At 41.2% G+C, this 9780-nt stretch overlaps 1 protein-coding gene across 4 annotated transcripts in view; it reads left to right on the top strand.

The window, feature by feature from the left end:
• The window catches only part of LOC144755338 (SRSF protein kinase 3-like), a 1366259-nt gene extending 1357379 nt beyond the window's left edge, over window positions 1-8880 (top strand). For all 4 annotated transcript variants that reach the window (XM_078644145.1, XM_078644144.1, XM_078644146.1 and 1 more), the window contains one exon: window positions 5459-8880. In XM_078644145.1, the coding sequence (XP_078500271.1) occupies window positions 5459-6123 (665 nt within the window). In that variant the 3' untranslated portion in view covers window positions 6124-8880. The remainder of the gene's footprint in view (window positions 1-5458) is intronic.
• Window positions 8881-9780: the final 900 nt, after the last annotated feature.

A 9780-nucleotide genomic window follows, 5' to 3' on the forward strand; every position in this document is an offset into this window, starting at 1 on the left:
CTGTTGCAATGGTCCATTTCAGACACATGGAGGTCCCTTCATCCAAATCAGAAATAATTCTCATTCTACTCACCCCCACAACCTACATATATATCTTGATAGTTTCCTGTGCTCAGCATCCATCCAACTCATAACAAGCGTCAAGGAATACCTATGCAAGACAATCTCTGACGACAACTCCCTGTTGCTGAGTTTGAAACTAGTGAAAAATGCATTGCTGGTTCTGACTTGGCCAACCTTTTATATTGGAGGACCAGATCTTTCGAGAGACTATGTGAGAAACTATAGTTCAATACTTTACCAAGAACAGAGGCACTGCCATCAGTTGCTTTATTACATGGGATGCCGTCAAAACGTGGTGCAAGGTCACTATATACAGACACAGGTGGGGGGGTGTAGTATGGGAGAATGGGAACTGGCTGACCTTGAATGCTCTCCAGAAGACCTTGAGCGAGCAGGAGTCAAGAGCGACTCTTGCAGAGGGGACTTTCTGGCAGCCATGGAAATGCTAAGATAAGCTAAGACTCATGCTGAAGGGGACAAGTCAGGGAGGCTCCTGGCATGATTGATAAAACAAGATACTGCTAACGCTTCCACCAGAGCGATCCGCTTACCAACCAATGACATGGCCTTCACACAAACAGAGATCCAAGAGATCTTCCAGACACACTACTGTACACTATATGGCCCTGCATGATCCCCCTCTCATGCCCAAATAGCTGACTTCCTGGATGTAGTTGAAATGCCTCGGCCCAAGCAACTATTCTGGAAAACACAATCACAGAGCATGAAATCCGAGATGCTGTTTGAGGCTTCGGCTCAGGTAAACACCCTGAAATCGATGCCCACCAATCGAGTTTTACAAAACTTTCACAGACATGCTGCCTACGAGGTTAGCTGCGGTATATAATGCAGTTCTAGTTAGTTGCCACCTTCCATATGGGAGTTCCTGCTGGTCTCCCTCCTCAAGCCAGGCCAAAAAGCCTTGGATGTTACGTCAAATCAGAAGCTATCCATGTTTGCCTGTGATAACAAAATAATTTAAGAAAGATTCGTGCACAGTGCCTGATGGACGCCATGCCAGAGCTAATACTCCCTCAATATATGCCAGGCTCCTGGCGGAGGCGTTGCCTCTATGACCATATGCTACTTGCCTAGTATTGGACCTAGAAAAGGCCTTTGACATACTTGATTGGAACTATATGTTTGCAGTACTACGCAAGGTGGGTGTATTTACCCATAAGATGCTAGCGCTGATCAACCTTTCTGTAATAAAGCTCACGGCTAAGGTCAAGACTGGAAGGCTCACGTCTAAACCCTTCCATACTCATAAGGGCTTGTGACAGGGGTGCCTACTATCACCCATGCTATTTGTGCTGGCAGTTGAACCTCTAGCTGTCTTTCTGTATCAGATACAAAAAGACAAATGATGGACAGAATGCAGAACAATGTCACAAATTCACATTTATGGGTAAAATCGTATTTCTAAATGATAAACTGATTTCAAGAGAAAATTACTGCTGTTTGAAAATATATTTGAATTTGATCATTGAATCATCATTCAAGCTCGGTTTGTGTAGAGGGGCATATTGCTAGTGTTATTTACTGGGTGCTAAACAGCACATGCATCTGTGCTTGTTATTTAATTACTCAGGTACAGAAATAAATTGGTATGAAAATGTTGGTTTGGGATAATATTACTGGTAACCTTGTCTGATGAGTTTGTTGAACTAAGCTTGTATTATTTCATAGAGAAGCCCTTAATCTGCCATTAATCTGATCATATCACTATTAAAATCAGATTAAATATTGGAGTAGCTTGTAATGGTTTCACTGGAATAAAAAGGTTTGATACTCCCTTCTCTAGATGCTTACTTTTCAGCGGGGGTGAGGGGTTGGGAGACATGGGGTGATCAGTTCCCATAGACTGTTCTTTCGTATTGTGTGCTATATAGAAGTTCACATCCACTCACAAGCATGGTATCAAATTGCAGTGTCTCTAACTGCATGCTCAAATCATCTCAAGCCCTGTTCCATTTAATATAAGGCAGTGATGGTGAGAATGAATCATACCCAGATGTGTGACTTCTCATGTGTCAGAAAAACTAGTAATACAACCCATGCTTGGCTGGAATGCTAAAAACTACACAAAAGAAAAAAAACTATAAGTCATGCTTTGTCTGTGTATGCCTCCAGGTTCTGGAGTGAATCCTATTTCAAATTGCACTCCCCCCGCTCTCTGTCAGTTTGTAAAGAACACATCTGTTCAAGTAATACCTGCTCCAGCACAACTAAAAATATTGTGTCACAGTCCACTTGAAACTACTGGCTTTCTCCCTACCCACCTTCATTCTACTGTTGTAGATGATCTTCTAATTCTTGCCTTATATCAACACGTTTTCTGGATATATTTTAAATTAATTTGCACAACTTGAGTGTAAGAAAGACTCTCAGGTTGTATGATTGGTTTACTAAAGAGACTACCTATACTGCTAAACCTTTAGTGGCCCAGGATGGAAAAAATTACTCTGACAAAAAAAGTTGTTATGTCTTCTTCAACTTCTTTTCCATTTTCTCTACTCCTGCTACCCCTACTCCTTCTTTATATTAATATTTAATGGTTGTGTTTTGTAAAACACATAGCATACTAAAAATATATGTTGGACTTTGACCTCTCTGCAGGGTCTCCTCCACACATTCTGCTTTCAGTCCTCCAATTTTTGCTGCATTCGTTTTTTTGGCTCTAGGTCTTTGTGCATTGTCCAATGATAACTAGTGCTAAAGTGCTTGTTCTCACTCCTTTACACATGATAAAACTGGCTTTCACCCAATTGGCATACTTCATTTGCTTTTAAGTCCTTGGGCCTGTGGGGAAATGGTACTAGTGGGTCTGCAACACTTATTGTGCCACCCAAGTAAATAGTCCTTTAAGACATGGCCCTGGTATGTCATTGCAACCTGAATGTAGTCTTGAACTGCCAATTCTACTTAGCAATATACGCCATTCCCAACCCTTAACCTCCCCTTTTATTGCATATATGTCACTCCTAAGGTATACTAAGGTAGTCCCTAAGTAGGCCATAGAGCAGGGTGCATTGTGATTGAAAGGTTGGGCATTTACGTTTACGTTTTACATATCCTGGTAGGGAAAAAAGTCTTGAATTAGTTTTTCACTCCTGTGAGGCCTGCCTCTCCTATAGGATAACATTGGGTTGCTTTATTACTTTTAATAAGTGCTTAGGTTTGATTGGGAACAGATGAGCATTTCATGTTGAGCGTCTCAGAAATTGTAATAAAAATCATCTATAATGGTAAAGGTGGATTTTTAGTTACAAGTTTGATTTTGCCATTTTTAGAAAAGTTGGCATTTTCCTGCCCTACCTGTTTGGCTCCTTGCAGCCTGTCACTGGGTCACATGACTGGGTGTAGTTGGCACTTGGACTTTGCTTATTCCTTCCAGACAGCCACACAATGGAGGGTTTTAGGTGTGCCTCATGGGCTATCAACTGGCAGGATGGTGGTGTCGAGCTGGGCACAGGCCCACTAGCAACTAAAAAAAGGCTTTGCTCTGCCAGCACAAATGACTTGTCACCCCTGAATTGTTCATGCGGCCAGTTTGGAGTTAAGGGAGTTAGGAAACGTCAAGCACTTCAAAGGGAATTCTGTGGAACTTATCCTACTTCAAAAAGGCACCAGGTATAAAAAGAGATCCCTCAGACCCATTCTTCAGTTCACTTTCTGGACTCACAGAAGGACTCTCAGAGGACTGCCTACTTCTATGGCCCGCTGCGTACTCAACAAGACTGCTTTGCTGCACCTGGAATGCTGCTTAGCTGCCTGAAGGCTCCCTTGAACCCTTAGAGGCCTGACCTCCTGCTTGGACCCTGTTTCACTGCTTGATCCCTGGACTGCCATAGTGACTCCAAGGGCTTGTTGGCTAACCTCCTGATCAGAGTCTTAGGGAAAGAAAGGTTCCAACCATCTTCAACCCACACCTGCCCCAGCCTAAGTGAGTCCAAACCCTCTAACTGTTGCCCCTCACTCCGGTGCCATTGGTGATAGTGTCTAAGGTGCCAATATAACCAAATTCCAAAACCTGGGACTTAAAACATGTTTGGCTAAAGACTGCTCTGAGAACCAAGAGGAGACCGTTACCAACCTGCTCATCTATCCACCCAAGGTGCATTGCCTTTCGGCCTGACTTTGTGGCAGCTCCCACTACGTTCTTCACCACAGCAGAAAATCCCGTTCAGTGGTCCTTCACCAAAGTGGTATTCGGCCTCATGGAACTCTCATTGGCTACAGCTACATCGCACTGGAGATTTTCGACGTCTAAAAAAAGAAACTAAGTCTGAATGTAGAAATCTTCACAGTGACTTCATCCAGCAACTCCCTGACAATGATACCTCCTCTTTGGACACCGCCTGCATCCTTTCCCCGCTGAACTTTACCATCTCACGAAACTCTTAGTCAAAATTTCTCCTATGTGTGAAGGTAAGTGCTGACCAGGCCTAATCTAGTCCTTGTATCCGACTCGCGCTCCATCGTAGTCAGACATATTTTGCAACTGTGAACCCGGCTCCCACATGACTAGAGGTCCGTGGGTGGCACTTTGTTCTTTTAGGTTCTAGTTTTACCTTAAACTAAAAAAAAAAAAATTCTCCTTTTCAAATGAGGGGAATTTTTATTGCTATGTTGTCAAAAAATTTATTGCCATGTACTCTATTTTTCTAAATTGGTGTGAGATTTTTCTTGGGTTGTGTTTCACATTGTCTTATGCCTTTCGACTCCTATCCCATATCAATGCTGATTGTAAAACCTAAATAAACAAAGTCATTTAATTTCTTCCAGGTAGCTTCGAAGAATCAAAAATGGGCAGGATGATGTGTTTGGTATACAGGAGTGGTGGGGCTTATGATAGACAAAAAGGATGGGCTCCGCATTCTCTTTAAACGTTCTGACTCATTAAAGAAGCTGCATCTTTCATTTGCAGCTGCTTCTCACTTGACCATGTGTCATATCCTCCCATACTTGACTCCACCCTTTCATCTTTTCTCCTTCTTTTACTCTCAGGTGTACTCTAGCTATGTGCTATCACATCATCTCTACATTGCATCACACATTTCAACACAGGATAATTATATAATCTTACAAATAAGACCATCCCTTTCGAAATTAAAACTGCCTGGCGTCTATTTTATTGCGATATGTGTTTGATTCCTTGTGGGACAGGGAGCCTCCTACCTCATAACTTCAAACGTGGATTGTATTTTCTGAAAAGCAATTGTTTTTCTTCTCTGCACTTTGATTTGTATTGTGCTGACGTAGACAGTTTAATGATGTATTAATGTATAATCGGTAAAGGGTATACTGCAAGAAGGCCTGGGTGTGCAGAATAAGGGAAGTTTGTCAATCACTTAACTAGCACCACCTGAGAATATCTGTCTTTCTTCTGCAGGAGAGTTCAAACACAAAAACAATACGCCTGTGCCACTTTTTAACCTGCTGAAGGATACATACCATTGGAATAGAGAGGACGCAGCAACTTTTACAAATTTTCTCCTGCCAATGTTGAATATGGATCCTAAGCAAAGAGCCACTGCTGAGGAATGTCTAAGAAACCGCTGGCTAGAACCTCCAGTTGTTATTCCAGAGCCCTCCTTGCCACCACTATCAAGATGTAATGGGCCCAATCCATCCACGTTCTCTTCGCTGCCAGCAACAAACCAGGTGATCAACCAGGCAACAATCACCACTGCACTAGTTGAAAATGAGCTGCTGTCTCCAGCATCACGCGGTTCAACTCCAATTAGAAACAAAACCCCCACTCAGGCAGCAACATGCTGTTCGACACCGATAAGTTATCAGGTCCTCACTTCGCCTGAATGCTCTGCAACATCTTTAAGGAACCAGACCCTCAACAACACGACAAGCAGATCAACTTCATTAAGAAAACAAGCACCTACGTCTACCATATGCTCCACAACATCTGCAAGACAGCATGTGCAGCCTCTAGCCTCAAGCTCTTTTGCACCTATGAGTACCCAATTAGACACTCTAGCCAATTCCTTTTCTGCAGCATTAAAAACGAATAGCACACTCGAGCCACATGCTCCTGAATAGTAATAATCCAGAACTGTACTCTGACCACACATCACTCATCCCATGAAAAAAGATTCTCCTCACTCTCATATTTTAAATGTCAGGCACTCATGACAGCCACGTGCTCTTCAATCTTTCACTATCTTTGTCCAGCCACATGCTCCGCGCCACTACCAACGAGACAAGCCCTCACTCTGGCAATATTTCATTAACACCAACAAAAAATCTGGCTGTAGTTTATACAACTAGCTTCACAGCACCACTAAGAAACAAGTGTCTCGCTTCATCCTCCTGTTCTTCAACACTATTAGGAAACCAGGCAGTCTCCCAAACAACATGCTCCTCTACATCAATCAGAAATCAGGAACTCATTTCAAAATCACGATATGTAACTTCAGTAAAACAGGTCACTGCTTCAACTAAATGCACCTCACAACTAGTAAGTAATCAGGTGTTTATTCCAAAGTCATGATCGTCAGCAACAGTAAGATTTCAAATTCCCAATCTGTACATGTACTTCCAACACAAGTAAGAATCTAGACACTTAGGGCCATATGTATCAACCCATTTTCCCATAGACACAGAATGGGCAAAACCTTTTGATACATCTGGCCCTTGCTTTATCTAGACGCTCCTTTATACCAGGAAGGAACAAGGTGCTTATTCCAACCTGCTCACCAGCAACCAGAAGTGGGAAGGTGCTGATGACTTTCACATGTTTCTCGTCACCAGTAAGAAACCAGACTCTTACGCCACCCATATGGTATTGAACACCAGTGAGACATTTACTGCTCACTTTAGCCACCAGTCACTCAAAGAGATCAGGTACTAGTTCCAATATGCTCCCCACTGCCAGCAGTGAAACAGAACCAAATCCCCAAAACATGCTTCAAATTACTGGTAAGGACTCAGGGGCTAACTCTGACCTTGTGTTCCACACCATCAGCAGAATACAGGAAACTGTGTGGGGACACATGCTCCTCACCACTAGGAGGAAACAATGATCCATTATCAGACTGCATGCACATTAGCAGAGCACAAAGAATCCACCCTGGCATCTCAATCCTCTTCAACAATAACAAGATCCCAGCAGCCAATTCCTTTCCTTGCATTTCATCACTTGTAGGGACCTTGGAACCAACACAATCCCAGCATAGCTATGTGCCACTAGCAAATTATCAGGGGCCTACACTTCTATCCCATTCCTCATCCTTGTCAAAAAAATCGGAGACCTACAAAAGCACAGTACTCCTCTACGCCACCATCAGGGAATCAATTGTCTACTTTTGATTATCTCAATCAGTGTTCCCTCTTGTGACCAGCGGGTAAAAAGCAACCGACCATAACACAGTTTTTTATTTAACTGGTTGAGAACTGAAGGCACACCCTGTACTAAACCCTATCTCCCTGCTTTTGCACTTCACCAATATTGTTGCAGGATCACTTCCAATTAATACTCTCAGTACCGCTAACTTGTCTATGGGAGTTTATTGTATCAATGAAATTTTAGTTACTAACGTTTTGGAAATGTTATGTTGCCACAGTTCTGTTGGGTTTCCCTTGGCTTGTAATTGGGACCATTTACTTACCCTCAACACTAACAGACAAAGGGAAACTTATTGTAGCCTGGTCTACACCTTACCTGCTCAAAGCGATCACCTGTCTTCTATAAGCAAACTTGGATCTAACAAGTCAAATATTCCTTTCCAACATTTGAAAATGAAGGGTTCCTAGTTATCCTTGAAGAATTTAAACCCCAATGCATCTGGAGAATATTTAGCTTGTGCCGTTTTCAGTACATTAGGGTAAACAGACACTCATCCCCTTTTCGCAAGCTAAGTAGATGTAACCAGAAGCTGACAGTGACCCTTTACTCGGTCCCAGGTGAGCATGGAAGGCACATTACAACTCTACAGCCCTTCAGCAACCTCACTCAGGCCTCGATTGTTTCTTTACAGAAACTGAAAACTAAATCCAAAGACGCCTTTTTTCTCTTGCATTGTTACATGCTTATTTCTAAAGCCCAATTAGGCATATCTCGCCTTAAGAGCGGGGAATCGCTTTAAAAATGTATTTCATTTTTAGAATTGTTTATGTAAAATGCAACTGCTGTCAATACTGACTGTGGATTCGAAGTCTGATTATACCCCCCTTGAAAAAGGATCACTGTAAATAGCATAGGATTAAGCAGTATATGTGTGATATGTTTTACCTACCGTGTTTCGACGATAACAAGAATTTAAAAAAATATATTTCATATTAAAAGTCTTACAATAATATATACCAATAACAAAAGTAAAAAAATGCAAGACGGGGAGTGACAAGTGTAAATTACTTGCTCATAATAGATTGTCATATTTTGTGAAGATAACTCTCTCAATTTAAATCTCGTTATAAGTGTTACACAGAATATCCTACCATGAGCAAATACTGTGCATTGAGGTCAGCTTAAACCAAATGATACAGATGTAAAACTGCACAATAAAATGTGAATGGCATAGAAATTATGATGTGTGTAAACATAAAGAAGAAACTGAATAAAATATGTCATAAATGGTCTTTCTACTAAAGTGATTTGTAGTTCTATAGTTCAAATATAAAATGTGAACACTTTTCCAGGATCATTTTGTGATGATAGTCTTCTTTTAAATGGATTGATTAAAGGTGCAAGGATGTTTCTAAACAAAGCATGTTTATTTCTTAATGTATAATGGCTCTATTTGTTGTTTTTCCACGAGAAATCTTTTGTATCCTCCTAATAAAGTAAGGTAGTACCAATGCGCTTCTTCAAATGTGTTCCTCTCGACGCACATGCCCTTAAATTATTCGGTTCTGTTTGGAATATTTAGTACTGTGTACACAGTGTAAATTGGCATAATATCAAAGAATAAAAAATACATTATAGTACAGCTACCATATTAATTATTTCTGTTCATTCATCGTTAATAGAAGATGTTACCCTTAACTTTACTAGTTGCTTTGAAAGTAAACTATTTACCCTTGGTAACATTTTTTCTCATGGATACGGTTTCTCAAGCAGATTACTTACTTGAACTCATTCCCAGGCACCAGAATGGATACTATTTGAAGGCGGCAAATGTAGTGCTGATTACAGTTTATTCTGTTTTCCATTCCCCAAAGATACAAGGGCATAAAATGTTGGAGCACAAAATTGAAACCATATCAGTCAGTATCCTCACACAGGGAGGCATAGGTAATCTGCAAGAGTAAGCATATTTGTATATCATATCATGGTCACAACTTGGCTCCACAGGTAAGTATCTTTGTATCGATATTAACTCACACATATTACTAACGTGAATTGTCTTTCACATGTGGGTAGATAGCCACTTATTTCCTTACGAAACGAGCGGTCACAACAACTGTGATCTTTGTGAAAACTCTTGGAGCAAAAGTCAAACAAAACAGAAGTACATTGAACACATACTAAAGGTTCCTTAGCGGAGAAACATCCTTTGGGAATGGACTATGAGAACGCTTCAAAAGGTGTCTTGAAAATCCAGGGATACAAATCAATCCTGTTTCTGCAACTCTGCCAGAACCCAACAGAGTCTCAGCATTTTCAATTTCTTTCTTCATTAGCTTCTTCAGAAAATGCAAATCGAAGATTAGACAAACCCCCTCTCTTTTTTGGCTCAGAAAATATTAGGAGTAGAG

This window comes from Lissotriton helveticus, chromosome 5_1 (genome assembly GCF_964261635.1).
Source record: "Lissotriton helveticus chromosome 5_1, aLisHel1.1, whole genome shotgun sequence".
Lineage (NCBI taxonomy): Eukaryota > Metazoa > Chordata > Amphibia > Caudata > Salamandridae > Lissotriton > Lissotriton helveticus.